Source organism: Aedes aegypti, chromosome 2, assembly GCF_002204515.2.
Source record: "Aedes aegypti strain LVP_AGWG chromosome 2, AaegL5.0 Primary Assembly, whole genome shotgun sequence".
Lineage (NCBI taxonomy): Eukaryota > Metazoa > Arthropoda > Insecta > Diptera > Culicidae > Aedes > Aedes aegypti.
The window spans coordinates 104,860,045-104,876,559 of NC_035108.1; the positions used below are offsets into that span (position 1 = coordinate 104,860,045).

General features: G+C 38.2%; 1 protein-coding gene across 4 annotated transcripts in view; it reads left to right on the forward strand.

Annotated features, from left to right (window-relative positions):
- Positions 1 to 13,869, forward strand: part of LOC5565995 (multiple inositol polyphosphate phosphatase 1) — a 31,454-nt gene extending 17,585 nt beyond the window's left edge. For all 4 annotated transcript variants that reach the window (XM_021841827.1, XM_021841825.1, XM_021841826.1 and 1 more), the window contains exons 2-5: positions 12,150 to 12,367; positions 12,433 to 12,527; positions 12,595 to 12,831; positions 12,888 to 13,869. In XM_021841827.1, the coding sequence (XP_021697519.1) occupies positions 12,160 to 12,367; positions 12,433 to 12,527; positions 12,595 to 12,831; positions 12,888 to 13,820 (1,473 nt within the window). In that variant the 5' untranslated portion in view covers positions 12,150 to 12,159 and the 3' untranslated portion in view covers positions 13,821 to 13,869. The remainder of the gene's footprint in view (positions 1 to 12,149; positions 12,368 to 12,432; positions 12,528 to 12,594; positions 12,832 to 12,887) is intronic.
- The last annotated feature ends 2,646 nt before the right edge of the window (positions 13,870 to 16,515 follow it).

Sequence of the window (16,515 nt, forward strand, 5' to 3'; positions counted from 1 at the left end):
TAATTCCAGAAGGAATATAAAATTTCTAGAGGAATTTCAGATAAAAAAGTAGCAGTTATCACAGGTATCTCAGAACAAACGTTAGTTGCAAGTTGTATGACATCATGGATTTACAGATTTATTTTGAGGGAAAAAGATTTTATGGAGTAATTGAAGGAAAAATCCCGAGTGAGTTATCAGAATCCCCAAGAATATTTTGAGGAATTACTGAAGACAACTAAAGACATTGTGACAAATTTATAAAAAACTAAAAAGGAACAAAAAAAAAATGGTTCTTAAAAAAACTATAAATTTGTGTATAATTTCAGAGCAAGTTCGAGAGGGAATGGATTAAGAAATTTTCAAACGGATATGTTGAAGAATTCCCGAAAATGGTATCTTAAACTGGAGGAATCCCTACAAACCTTTAAGGTGAAACAATTTGGAATCTTGCACTAAAAATTCAAAGGCACTAATCACGCGGAGGAAGCATCCAATAGCAATGCAATTTTGATTTTGGCTTTGTGCACAAGCAGAGAGGTTAAAATAAGTAGATTTAGGGTTGCTGAATCTGATGCCATTCTCAGAAACGTTTAAGCGCGTCACTATTTTTAGCTACAGATCATCAAAGTTATATAAAACACTGGTTTTATTGATGTTCACATGAAATTTAAAGTATAATTTATCATACTTTTTTGCGATATAATCCACCAAGCATGCAAAATAGTACTAAAACTTTCATTTTAAATATAATTTGCTTAAAATAGACGAATAAATTAAGATAAAAACGATTTTTCAACATGCTTGCTGTCTGCAAACAAAATTCTTCGTTTCTCTTATATGGGCAAATACAATACTATTCAAGCCATCAAAAATAAACTTTTCCGCATCGAAAGTATTATAAGCTTTGTTGATAAGTATTGGGTCCTAAAATGTTTAATAAAATCTTGTTTTTATTTAATGAAACGAAAGAGCATGTTACTGCAACTATTTTAGCATTTTTTCCCGCTCAAATAACGGCTACATCATATTTAAACATTGCTTTAAAAATTGGGTCCATAAATGAACCTTGACACTTTTGATCATGTTTGACGTTTGCTTAATCGACAAAAACACCACAAACGCTCGTTCAAATCTACTCAAAAGAGAGTAACTTTGACTCACTTTTGAAGTTTCAAGTTAGCTGTCAAAAGTGTGTAACTTTATTTTATCAAAGTGAGTAACTTTTTACTCAACCATGAACGAAAACGACCTTACTCACTTTTGAGTATACACAAACATATTTGACTCACTTTGTAAACGTCAAAGACTTGTGAAAATTTCGCGCGCTCGAACTGACAAATCCTCCGTTGTGGTGAAATTTCCTCCGTCGCCGTGATGTTGGATTGTTTTCAAAAACAGTCGAGATAAAAGCCGAGCCGGCAGAGCGCTTCGGAAGTCCAACCGGCGAACTCCAGATTAGTGCTGCGAAGTCAATAATCCTCATATCAAGTGAAGCGAGGTCGGATTGAAAATGACCAAGGTTTTGATCAAATAACCGCAAAAAAAAATATAAACTGTAAGTTTTACCGTCGTTCTTTTTATTGGACTAATTGATACTTTACAGTCTAACCGGGAAGGCTACTGGATCGGTCAAACTACATCCTCCATGACTTTCATCAATGCCCCAGATATTTATAACATCCGGGGATCCATTCCAGAGCAGCGAAAATTTCAACACAAATATCTCAATTTTTTTACTTGTTATCATGTATTATTATTATGTATTATGTATGATATAATGAATAAATGTTATGCTCTTTGTATATTTCTTCTGATTTTATAAATAACATAATACATTTATTTCCAAAATTATTATTTCCTGACGTGAGTGACATCTACTCACTTTCGCAAATTTCAGATTAAACGAAGTGAGTAAGTGTTACTCCCCTATTGACATTTGACTATGTTACTCTAAAGTGAGTAACGATGGTGTTACTCACTTTTGAGCAGTTCCACTTTGTTCCGAAGTGAGTCGAAATCTACTCACTTTTGAGTAGATCTGAACGAGCGTGCAGGGCTTTTAGTTTTAACACTGGGGTTGTTCCTATCTGACATTTCGGAAGGGACATGGAAAGCAAAATACACCCAAAATTTCAGTATAGGCCAAGGAGTGTGACAAAATTTAAAAACATTTTTTTTGGACTTAAACAAAAGAAAAACATTAAAAAATGGAGTACACGCTTAAATAATTAAATACTGAAAAGCTTAAAGGTCATACTAAAATGATATTCGATCTATTCACTCCATGGGGTGCATATCTGGGGTTTAATCATTCTTAGTATAAACGACATTTATCATTTATTTATTTATGCATAAATGTCTTTTTTTTATGCTGCGGTATGCTTTTGTTTACCTTCAAGATTTCAAGGAGGAATATGAAAACAAACAAAGTAAAGAAATGAAACAAAATTATAAATATCGGTTTATTTAAATAAGTCATATGATCGTTGTTATCATCTATCACGTTGTGCTTAGACACCTTCGGTAAAAAACAGATTATGTATCGCAAATACTGCTGCCACAAGATGAATTCATCAACTTCCTGCGATCTTCTTCGCTGATTCAAGAATCACTTGGCTCGCTTGATGACAATATTTTACTCCCCCGATGCTGTGTAATGGAGAAAACATGGGGAAAATGAAAAATAAGTCTAATTAGTGCGCCAAGGTAGTGGTTGGTATGCTGATACATGTACGTTATTCCGGAACTTACCATTTGTCCGCACATGTGGAGTATGATATTCTCTATCAGGGGGGAGTAGGGGAAATCAGGGTAAAACCGACACTGTGGGTAAGATCGACACCCTTTGATTTTTCATGTTTTGAGCAGATTTTCATACAGTTTCCACCACGCTCTATCTTAACTTGTGAAATGTTGTGTTTCAAATGACATTACAACTTACGCTACCAATAAACTGCCAAAATAAACAGCAAAATCATATTGGATAACATAGAAGCAACAGCAGTTGCAATATTTGGCTGTTATTCTTTAACTATTTCGCATGTGAAATTTTTTAAATGTCATTATTTGCTATGCGTATACATTATCATTTACTATTATTACGTTGATACAGCATGAAGGAGAAATTATTTTTTGGTTTTACGACAGCTGAAAACTCTATTGAAAAATAAATGTCCACTCGGGGTAAGATCGACACTTTCATTTGGGGTAAAATCGACACCTTTCTTTGCTTCATAATCTAATTTCAGGGAATCTTTCTAATCGGAGGACTATCTCTGTAGTTTATGTGAGTCTTTATTTTTGAATTCCAGTGAAGTTCATGGACGGCAAACTTGTTAACATGTAAAATATGACACTATGTAACTTGTCACAAGCTATCATTAAGTATAAAAAAAATATTTTTATTGTATCACGTTTCAACTTATTTGATGAAGCTTGAAGAAAAATTTCTCATATAAAATTGAAGAATTAACAGAATTTGAAATATTTTCACATAAATTAATCTTATTATTTATTTACAAACCATGAGGTTCGACAGTTTTTATTATCTCAAAATAATTACACTTTTCGGTTTTGTAAAAATAAAACAGTATTTATTTTCACAACCAATTATTCGCTACAACTTTATCTACGTAAACATTACATGAACACAAATTAATAATATCCATGTGTATTCACCCCAACTTTATAATCTTAGCATAGAAATTTTCACATTTATTTAGTGGATCTTTGGCCTCTCCTCAATAATTTACGTAATATGTGTATGATCCTTCAGAGGAAGGGGTCATAAATGTCGAAAGCCATGTTTAAAGCATTCTTTCGAATATGAAATGTGATGGTGATGTTTACAACGTATAAATTTTACTCAAAGTGCATGTGTCGGTTTTACCCCAACAGGGTGTCGATCTTACCCGCACTCTCAATTGTCTCACCTAAAAATGATGCAATATCAATTTGATTTAAATCACTATATAACCTTAATATATCATCCAGCGATTGCAAGGATTGATAGATTTGTAACCAATATGTGATTCTACAACAATTTTGGGTTCGTTTAACAAGCTAAAGTACATAAATTTTATCAATAAGCTTAGGGTGTCGGTTTTACCCCGAATTCCCCTACACTTTTCGCTACAACAATAGCAGCATTTCGTTCCGAAAGTACATGCACAGTGTACATAATAGTAGCAGCCTTTCAGCTAAAACTCATAAGCGCCACTACATACTTGAAATCCACTAAATTCCGCGAACTTGGAGACATCTCAAAGATGCTCCTGACTGAGAGCGAAAATAGAACAAAGATAGGACAACTGGGAATAAAATTGAATCCAGTTTGTGATCCAGTCGCTGATTGGTTGAATTTGATGTCTGCGAGTGTGTAGCTGCGTGTGGAAAATTACCATCGGATGCGTTTGTTTTGGTTTTGCCCGTGTTGCCGGATTACTATATTGGGTCGTTATTTTTTACGGTTATGCATAAAAGTTTGTAGCCGACTGATGTAAACCTACACGCAAAAAAATTGTGCGGTAAAAACTACCATTCTAGGGGGTTAACTTAAGCGCTCGCACCGGCAATTTTCAGCAGACCAGAAATGCGCTTGATTTTACCATGTCTGTAGTTGAAATCAGATTGTTGTAAATTATTTCTGTCAAATGTACCAGTATTGCGGTGGGGTGTACCGTAAACATAGTATATTGGTCTGAATTTCCATGGTAGTTTTAAGAATGGGCGTAGTCAGCTAAAATAGTTATTTTTACCACAGAATTTTTTCCCGTGTAACAAAAAAGTGAAACGAAATCAGATCGGAATGAATAAAAAATTTGAAACTGTATGTTGCAAAACTACAAGTAATAGTAACATTTCCAGGAGAAGACGGCACAAGTCGAAGTGACAGAACTTTTGCCTTTGATAGATATGCCTTTTTCTTCTTCTTTTTGGCATTACGTCCTCACTAGGACAGAGCCTACTTCTCAGCTTAGTGTTCACTGAACACTTCTACAGCTATTAATTATGAGTTTTCTATGTCAAAGTTGCCATTTTCGCATTCGTATATCGTGTGACAGATAAGATGATACTCTATGCTCAGGGAAGTCAAGAAAATTTCGTTTACGAAAAGATCCTGGACCGACCGGGAATCAAACCCAGAACCCTTCAGCATGGCTTTGTTTTGTAGCCGTGGACTCTAACCACTTGGCTAAGGAAGGCCCTATAAATAAGTAAAGTAAATGTATGAAAAATTGAATCGAATGAAATTATTCGAATTGAAAAACAAATTGAAAAAATCAGAGGGGGTTGTGTACAAGACACGACCGCATGACGTTAACTACGCCAAGTAATTTTCTGCATTTGAATTTTAGTCGATTGTCATAGTTGCAGCCTTCCTTTAGTCAAACTCTAACATAATATCGTAACGGTCGCAACATTATAGATTTTCAATTGACACCCAGTATATTGCCGTAAGATGTAGTTAACGTCAAAAGAAGAATGAGCGAAGAAGCAGAAATTGGTCTGCTTTTATAGTGTGCTTCCCAACCCACGTGTTTGGTTGCGTAAGAAAGGGGTCGACATTTTCACAATTTTCGACAGTGTATCGTCAAAAATCAAAAGTTTTCTTAATTTGAGTAAAATGTTGTATAAATTCCCTACCGATTGGTGGGAAAATATTAAAACTCTACCGATAAATGGCTGAGTTAATAGTATTCAAAATCTTACATAATTTCGTGACGGTCGCAACATTTTAGATTTTCAATTTACACGCAGTATATTGTCGTAAGATGTAGTTAACGTCAAAATCCAAAAATGTGCGCTACATGTTTCCACATGCATGTTGTTCTTATCATGACTACCAAATTATAAATAAATATATTATCAGCAGTCACAACAGAGCCACTTCGAAGCTCTCTTATAGGGAAAATGTACCAGTTATGGCCATAGTGGTTCCATATGTTTCGAAATATTTCTCATTTTCAATTTCTTTGAATGTTTTAACATCAATATATATCTTGATTTTATCTGCTATAACACAATAAACTTATCAAAATTAGAAGACATTCAAGTAATCACTTATGGCGAAATAGGGAACCACTATGTCCATAACTGGTTTACCAAATTGCTTATTATTAGAATAAAGGAAAACTGTTCGAAACAACTCTTCAATCGTAATATTGGCCCTGAAAAGGGCCGTTTTATTATCACGTTGTTAGACTTTTCCGTACGTGATAGTAACGAGGATGTTACTACCCCGTCGGAAAACCCTCCTGTCGATACTTACAAACTTCGTTTGCAAGTATTTCCTCCTCCTGCGTTGGCGTGCCTTCTTCTTGATCGAAGATCACGCGTTTCTTCGTGACGACACCTTCTGGTTTCGTCATCTCGAGCGCTTCAAATGAAAATGATGGCAAACAGCTGATGTCTGCATCTTTTATACCCCCAGAATATAGACTTAAGTTCCTCCCCTTCTAGAGTTTATCATAGACATTATGAAATAAGATTATTTTTGCTGCTGTGAAGAAGAAGAATTTGCATCTTGTGATTTTAGGCAAATGTTTATCTTGGCTTTGGCAATGATGGTGCATCACAATGGAAAATGGAAAGCATGCGTTCAAATATTACGTACCACAACAGGGGGATGGAGAGGGTCTTTCGTAGTGTTAACATAAAAATTCAAAATCTTTTATTACGTGAGGAAAGAAGGGGAACCAAAGCTGGAAAATTTTGCGTTACGTAATATTTGAATCATTCCTTAACAATAGAAAATATATTGCATCCCAACGGCACAGCAGCAGCGTCCTCGGAACATCCTCAACTTGCCGTATTGTCAATTATTCGTAATAAATCAATTATTGTATGCTGCTATGAGATGAATTGAGAAATTATAGCAAGTATGTGGTAAACACATTAGGGAATATTACACAATCAACTCTTTAAACCACATTTGTTGGCTCTGGAAAGGGCCGATTGAATTGTTGAATTTGCGTAACACGGACACATTTTGACGGCGCACTGGTTGCAATTCTCCTCGCCCGGTGAGATTTGCGGTGCTGATGACGATGTGCGCTTCAACAAGCGGTTTGGTCGATTTTCTTCAGCCATCTCGTACAAACTTGCCGCCACTTGGTGATCAACAGCTTGCCTTTGGTAGCGAGGAGCTGAGCAGGTTTGGAGGAGCTCTTACCAGCTCGAAAGCGAAAACAGAATGAAACAGAATGATGCTTTAAGGCCCAAACGCAATGATAGCGGAACGGCAACGGAATGCAGAACCGGTTCGCCAGCATGAACTATAATCAGCTTGTCGACTCAGTGTTGATCCAATTTCATTCGTTGTCAGCTCAGTCGAGATGTTGTGATTCATGTTGGCGAACCGGCTCCGCATTCCGTTGCCGTTCCGCTATCATTGCGTTTGGGCCTTTATACCCTTAGAATAGCAGATGATGCTCCTTCTTTCAAATTTTTCGTTTTCTTATCTGGGAAATAGGCTATATGAAACTGATGTCTTGGTAAGGGATGTACAAGATGAGCATTATGCTGTTATTGCATCCCGACGGCACTGCAGCAGCGTTCTCGGAAACATCCTCAAATAGCCGTATTGTCAATTATTCGTAATAAATCAATTATTGTATGATGCTATGAGATGAATTAAGAGATTATAGCAAGTATGTGGTAAACACATTAGGGAATATTACACAAATAACTCTTTAAAACACATTTGTTGGCTCTAAAAAGGGCCGATTGAATTGTTGAATTTGCGTAACTCGGACACATTTTGGCGGCTTTGGTCGATTTTCTTCAGCCATCTCGAACAAATTAAAGAATATTACACAATCAACTTTTTAAATCACATTTGTTGACTCGGGAAAGGGCCGATTGAATTGTTGAATTTGCGTAACATGGACACATTTTGACGGTGCACTGGTAGAAATCCTCCTCGCCCGATGAGGTTTGCGGTGGCGATGACGATGGGCGCTTCAACAAGCGGCTTCAGTCGCGGCGGCGTGTTGTTGTTCCATTCGCGTTCCATTGAAAACTGAGCTGAGAATGCGAAAGGCACTCGAGACTTGCTCGCCGACCATGTTCACAGTCTGACGGCAAAAAGAAGAATGAGCGAAGAAGCAGGAATCGGTCTGCTTTTATAGTGCGAAGCGGAACGCAAAAGAACTGCTTGCACGTGATTGGTTGCGTAAGAAAGGGGTCGACATTTTCCCAATTTTCAATAGTTCATTGTGAATAATCAAAAGTTTTCTCCATTCGAGGTAATTGTTGTATACATTTCCGACCGATTGGTGGGAAAATATTGAAAATCTATCGATAAATGACTGAGTTACCGTTAAGTCACCAGTCACCGTGCGGCCTCCATTCACCGTGCACATATACAAATTCCTACAGAATATTCATACAATTTTCACAAATTATTCTTTTGTCAGCAAAATAAGATAAAACTGATGAAATGAAGTAGTTTTTATCACAAAGCATTATGAAAAACCTGGTTTATGTAGTCAAAATCATGTTACTTCTGTTAGATAATGAGATTTTTCATCACTCTTAGTAGAAACGCCAAAAATTCACATTTTCCATTTTAACGATAGAGTATGACATTTTTCGAAATTTCAACGAGTTTTCACTGTGGATACTATTATTAGGATTATTTTCATCGTATGAGCAATGATATTTTATGCAAATTAGAATTTTTATTGTGTTTCAGTCAAAACCCAAATGCACGGTGAATGGATCCTTTTCAATATATATGGTTCCTATCACCCTGCATAAGTATAAAAAGCTTGAATTTATTCGGTTTTATTAAATTTATTATTATGTCGGGATTAAACTACTTCATATTTAGTTTTTGAGTGAATATGGAATGATTTGGACAATACAGTCAAACCTCTGATAACGATTTTAATGAAAAAATAATTATTTAGGCAATTTTTTTTTCGGTTTTTATTGTAAACGAAGATTTGAATACTCTTAAAAATGAGTACGCACACTACTAGCAACAAAGTTGCCCCACCAACAACTTTTCTTCAAGATACAAAATTAAATCATAACGAAAACTATACGCACGGTGAATGGTGCACTAGGTGCACGGTAAATGGTGACATAGAACGGTACGAGGCGACCTTAACATGACATTTTCAAACATAATTTTTGAGTAACTTTTTGTTACGCATCACTAGTTTCAGATTTTTCCCTGAATTATTATATAATAGCACGCTACGTAGTGGTATTCTAGTACGCTCCAAATTATTTGGAAAAGTTATATGATTTTTTGAAGTGCAAATTTTTCATAAATGCACGGTGAATGGTAGCTTGACGGTATTTGCGTTCAAAATCTTACATAATTTCGTGACAGTCGCAAAATTTTAGATTTTCAATTAACACCCAGTATGGGGTCATGCACAAATTACGTCACGCTCCAAGGGGGGGAGGGGGTCGAGCCAAGCGTGACAAGCCTTACAAAATTTTTGGAGGACTCATACAAAAAGTGTGACAAAGGGGGGGGGGAGGCGGTCGAAAAAGTTGAAATTTAGCGTGACATAATTTGTGTACCATCCCTATATTGCCGTAAAGGCCCAAACGCAATGATAGCGGAACGGCAACGGAAAGCGGAACCGGTTCGCCAGCATGAGCTATAGCATGTTTGTCGACTCAGACTTGGTTCATTTTCGTTCGTTCAGGACGATGTGTTTCATGCTGGCGAACCGGTTCCGCTTTCCGTTGCCGTTCCGCTATCATTGCGTTTGGGTCTTAAGACGTAGTTAACGTCAAAAAAAAAAAAAAAAATTAGTGTCCGCGGCTTCACAGCAAAGCCATGTTGAAGGTGTCTGGGTTCGACTCCCGGTCGGTCCAGGATTTTTTCGCAATGGAAATTCCCTTTCCCTGAGCATAAAGTATTATTGCACCTGCCACACGATATACGTTTGCGAAAATGGCAACTTTGGCAATAAAAGCTCTCAGTCAATAACTGTGGAAGTGCTCATTGAACACTAAGCTGAGAAGCAGGCTCTGTCCCAGTGAGGACGTAATGCCAAGAAGAAGAATACACTATAATTCACCTAATCAATACAATTAAAAAATAAATAATAATTAGGAATATTTTTTGTGAAATAGTGTACCGTCTTCCATACAAATGGCAACACTGTTTTTACGTAACACGCAAGGGTGGAAAATTCACAACTGGGCTCATGGATGAAAAGAAGAACTACTAAAAGAAGCCAGGTGTCCGATCTTATCTTAGACAAAAACAACCAAGTCCGAAGTGTAGCATCTGTCAACGCAAATGCACCGCCAATAATATTTCCTGAAAATGCATGGGAAAGTATAAACGAATATGATTAGCAAGTATTAAAAGTCTTAAATCTGATAGATGTAATAATTAGTACTCTAAATAGTATTTTTATATCTCTCCGTGTAAATATGTGTTTTTGGACTAAACTTAAGTGTTTGGCACTAAAATTGGGACAGGCCTTTAGGACCCAATTGTTATACACATAATGTTTGAATTCTGTGGCACATTAAGCAAAAAGATTGCCATGCAAGCAGGCAAACTTGCATGCAAGTTAACTTAAATAGTTAAGTTTTGTATTTTGAACAGTCAATACCTCAAAAACTAGACGTGCTATGATATTTTTGAAAACGGCAATGGATTCAGCAACCCGTTATTAAGTGAATAGCGGTATTTTGGTGCTTGAGAAAAAAACGTGTTCCGCAGTGTTATCGTGTGAAATCAAAGATTATTTTCTGGAAACATTTTGAGAGGCAGAAAATATCTTAAGATATTGTTGAGCGCTGGATGAAAAAATCCAGCTACTCTTTTTTTCTGGAACGAATTTTTGAAATTATTTGAATGGTTATTATAGAAATGTCTTTGGCAACACAAAGAAAATATATACCGTGCACCCCTGCTAATTTGAACGGTACCTCATGCAAACCATCGGGGTTCATTTTTAATTTGAACATCTAGTCACCCTAGAAACGTGTTTCTGGTTACCTCTTTCACTGTTTTGTTTTGATTCTGCGTTCAGTTCCACAGCGTTCCATTTCACTTTACTCCGTTCCATGAGCTGAATGACGTTTGAACCGTTTTGATTCTGAACGACGTGCAAATTAGCAGGGTACAGATGAAAAAGTGTTCAGATTAAATGTGGTCAACCCAACGGGGGTACCCGGTAGTGGGAAATTAAGAGGAATAAGCCATTTTACGAGACGTTCCGGAACAGCTGATCGCCGCAACGGCGTCAATTGACAGGAGACCTGGGATTAAATCCAGCGTGATTTTTAACAACGCCTTATCTTACCAAACGGAGACATGGAGAAAATGACAAAAAAGAGATCCAAACATGTTCGCGAAAACTGACGACGATGATTGAATTCTCCCAAGTATTCTGTCATTTGACCAGCTTCGTAAAATGGCTTATTCCTGGCAAATATGCAGTTATGTGTACAGTTTAGGTCTGCACGTAGACTCGATAAATATAATATACTCTATCAAATATCAAGTCCAACGACTGCTTAAGAATATTCATGGACTTCTTTGAACATATCCTCAAATGTCAAAGTCGTTGAACTCGTCAATTGACAGAGCAGAGTTTGAACCCTCATGACTACGAAACTTAATCATCACCTCCAACTAAGAGGTAGGTGTAGCCAGAAAAAGCCCTTGGATAGTCTTGAATATTCGTGGGACTCAAAACATGATATACCTAGTACTATTGAATGTGTTCAGCCGTTGAAAGGTCGCTGATCATACGTGTAGATCTGATGATCTATGCAAAAAACAGTTCTGGAATGTGCTTATCGTGGGATCAAAATTGCAAAACTATAATTTCATCGATCGCAGAAGATCTATGATCTGCTCCATTTGACAAAATTGCGATGACACAAGATGATTTGGAATTTAATGACTGTAGTGAGAATAACTATAGTTATAACTATACTAAGGGTCGATTTCTTCACCCTCGCTTAGACCTTAAACCTAGTTTATCTATATGGGTAAGCGTGGTTTACGGCTTAAGCGAAGGTGAAGAAATCGGCCCTAACTATAATAAAATATTGTTCTTCAAAATTCTAAAATCTATATTTGAAATTATTACTGGACAACATCTCTGATTCTCTGAAGCTATACATAGTTTCGAGCACCCATTTATCTTCTACTGTCTCCGTCACATCTTCAGACATTCCATAATGACCCGCATTGGCTGGATACTTCCGATCGTTTCGATCATCCTCGGTATATCCGCCGTCCAACTCGTGCATGCCCAGAACATCAGATGCTGTGAAGACTACTGCTACAGCCGAGATCATGACCGGAGTCAGTCGAAGCATTTCGCCACGAAAACCTCCTACGAAGTGATCCACGGTTCGTCCTCCAGTCGGGAACACATCGTACCAAGTAAGAGAATCCTTGAGTAGTTTCGCCTTTTTGTAACTAATCGGGGATGATGATTGCCGTTACAGATTGTATTCCGTCCAAGTTTTGGCTGCTGAGCCGCCACGGAACGAGACTACCGGGTAAAAAGGATATCGAGTTACTACCGCAAGCTCTGAATAATGTAGGTTTTGGTGTCCTCATCAACTTCGATGAACGCGAAGATATTGAACAGTGCTTTTTGATTTCAGCTTCGAAATTCGATTCTGGACAACTACGACAACCGTCGTACAGCTCCAGACATAGGACGTATGTGCGCCGACGATTTGGATCTACTGCGATCGTGGCGCTGGGACCGGAACGTCTCCGTTGAGTACGAATCCTTTCTCACCGATCAGGGTTGGAGTGACTTAAAGCTGCTGGCCAGGCGAGAGAAGGATCGCTTCTACGAAGTGTTCAACGGGCCCTACGATAAGCAGCGTTATTTGGTAAGTACGTGCAGACCAAGAATAAGATACGATTGTAGTTCAACCTGCCTTTGTAGTTCCGTCACACGAAAGCGCAACGCACCGAGGCCAGTTTCAAAGCGTTTGTTGAGGGCCTATTTGGAGATGCAGCGTATAACTTTATCAACGCGGACCCGGAACCTAGCGACGATACTCTGCTGAAGCCTTATGATTTTTGTCCGGCGTATGATGCAAACAAGGACAAAAATAAGCAACCGGACTCCGAGCTGAATAAATTTTTAAGGTCTCCGATGTATTTGCAAACTCTGTCGGATATTTCGACACGTTTGGGCTTCCGGTACAATCTGAGCACCGATCAGATTGAAGCCATGTGGGACATTTGCAGGTACGAGCAGGCATGGCATCTGCAGCAGTACAGCCCTTGGTGCAGTGTGTTCACCAAGAGTCAGGTCAATGTTCTGGAGTACAAGGAAGACCTCAAGTATTACTATCAGAATAGCTATGGGTACGAGAGGAGTGCCGACTTGGCCTGCTATGCCGTCGCCGATATGATGAAGCATTTGGGACGTGCGGACGGTCAACAAGTTATCGCCTACTTCACACACGAGTCGGAGATTCAGATCTTTCTGGCTGCCTTGGGTGCGCTGAAGGATAGAATAGCACTCAGAGCAGATAATTACTACGCCATGCAGAATCGGAACTTCAGATCTAGTGAGCTGACTCCGTTCGCGTCTAACGTTGCAGTCGTGAGGTATCAGTGTGCTGATCCGGTAGAACCGGTGAAGGTCATTTTCTTCCTGAATGAAAAGGCATTGATGTTCGACTGGTGTCGAGTTGGGCTTTGCAACTGGTCCGAGGTGGTACGGCGTTACGAGCGATTTACCAAGGGAGATTGTGCCAAAATGTACTGTGGTGGAAGCGGGGCGTCCAGCAGCACATTGCATTGGACGGCTGCGATGGGCGTCGTGTTGGCAATAGGCGGAACGTTCCTCGCGCAACAACGATTGTAGCTGCCGGACAGTATTGATAGATAATAAATTTTAGTTTAGATATACTTTATAACCCTTTTTTTAATTTATCCATTTAGCATTCCTTCACTCCACTTTTTCACCGCCTCTCGATAGATGGATCCGAAGGTTTAGTCTGCATTTGTAGGTTCGAGTCCTGTTACGGTCGCCATGTGATAATTTTTGATTGTATATGGAAGTAGGGAAGTCTTTTGATCACTCATTTTCAGACTTGCAGAAACTTTTCTGCGATGCAAAAATTTAGCGATTTCGAGGTTTTTTTCGAGGAGTAAAAAATAAACTAGAAATTCACAACACGAATCCTCAAACATTTCGGAGTGCATAGAAATGCGAGCATTTTTTTTTTGGTGCTTTTCTCTATTGCTTCTATGCTCTGCTCACCCTTACTCACACTTAAAAAAAAATTTTGAGTGACCCGTACAAACAAAACAGGTCTCGCGGAGTTGTGATGGCACTCTTTTTTTCCTCAGGTGTGTTTTGTGTCACATCTTCCTCACTCATTTTTCGTTGCCTCTCTAGTATTTTTTTTTCGCTTCCTTATAAAGAGGCAAAGACAGCTGGCCGTATAAGTATCAGGGGGGGTGACAAGAGTCAATAATTACCAATCCAACATTGTTTAACATGGCGTCCAGTGTTCTTGTTTTGATTGTTTTGAGAGAGACAAAACATGCGTTTTTATGGGTAGGAGACATCAATGATATCTCGCTGATGCGTAAAACATGAAACAAAGTGGAAAGCGTCATCAAATACGATGATTTATGCGATATTTCTAATTGCCAGAATCTACATCTAGGTGCAAGTTTAGGGCAAACCGACCAGAAAGTGGGTACCAAAACGCGAAGTACCAAAACGATGTGAGGAAGCGCCGAAATGTATGCAGGATGACAGCCGTGTCAGTCCTCTGATACGTATACGTTCAATGTAAAAAATGTGGTAAATAGTAAAGGTTGTAAATTTACAACAAATCTCGCATAACTTATGATCGCGCCCTAAAAGCCATTGGTAACCATGTATGTAGCTCGTTGTTTCTGAGCATTTGAATGGAGTTACACGTTATTTAACAACGCTATGGCGAAGAAATGATCATTACCCAACTAACATTTAGTGTAAATGTAAACATTCTCTAGGCCTTCTTTATACGGCTTTATGCTGAGTAAAGGCGCTGTACATACGAATGAAAGCTTCTATGCGATCCTTTTACCAACAAATCTGTCAAATCTACTCAGCTACTTTTAAGCTGTGTTGGCAGCTCTTATTCATATCGATCATTGCTCTATCTCGACAGTTATACGACAAGTAGCTGTGTAACATCTTTGGAAGGCGCTTTCTCAACCATTTTGCAACTGTTGAATAATTATTATACAGCTTCGCTGTATTATCGATTAAATATTATTATCAAGCTGTTTCACAGCTTCCGGAATTCATATCATAAGTATCTGAATTTAATGTTCCCAACGTTACCTGCCACCGCTTGGAATCGAACTCACGATCTCTGCATCCACAAGTCTCGACGCTGTCCTTGTTGCCACCACAGTCTATATCGAAAGGCAAAGAAAACACACCGTTTTGTTCTACATCGAAAACGGTTCACACAATATTTTATAATGATTGTAAAAGATGCCATAGCCGCGCTTACACCACTTCATCAGGCTGTAAAAGGGTGCGAAACGTCAAACGCAATGTTTACATCCAACAAGCTGAGTAGATGCGCCACAAGTTGTTGTTTTACAGCATACTGCTGTATGCTCGCTGTATAACTAACGACAAAGCGCTTCTTAAATATATATTGAGCAGCGTAACAAATCATATTGTATAGAAGCAGCCGGATTGATGATGGCGAGTTTTACTCCACATCATTAAGTTGCTATCCTTTAAGGTGTTGAGTTACAGCTTAGTGAAAGCTGCAAAAGCGATAACTGATGAAATTTATTCAGTTAAGATTTGTAGCTGCAAAACGTTTGCGTTACAGCTGTATTAAGGCTAATCGTTCTATTTTTGACAGCTTTCATTTTTTGCTGCGTTCGCTGCTTCAATTCAACTGTTATATAGCACAAAGCAAATAATCTTGGCTTATAGCGCTAAAATTGTTAGTTGGGTATCTACCTGCCAGTGGTGTTGATTTGGATGTTTATTCATTCATTTGCTCAGAAACAACGAGCTACACACGTAGTTACCAATGGTTTTTAGGGCGTTATCTCAGATTATGCGAGAAATTTAGATTTTTGCCCGCCCAGGATAATGAACAATGAATACTAGATTCATTTGGGCTTCGCAAATAGTTTTGGACCCCTAAAATCTAGCCTAATTTATAATAATGGGCTTATCGGCATACGGAAAGAAAATCGATAATGAAAATATTTGTATTGAACGCTACGCTATACTTTCGCAAAGTTTCCACCAATATTGATTCTCTTGTATTCAGCATAGCTATCATGCATAAATTTATTATGTATCCGGTATAAATTGAAACCAACATTTATTGACCATTATTGTTTTCTCGGGCCCGAGCGTCGCAGCTAATATGTGAATAGTGCGCTGTGTTCATAAAAATCGTAAGAATGCAGCGCCATACTAAAAAACTGATTTCAAAATGCGGCGAGTGGAGGCGTGACGTGATCCGGTTTGGTGGCGGTGCGACAATATATAATCTCAAATTAATTCACAATTTTTGTTTTGA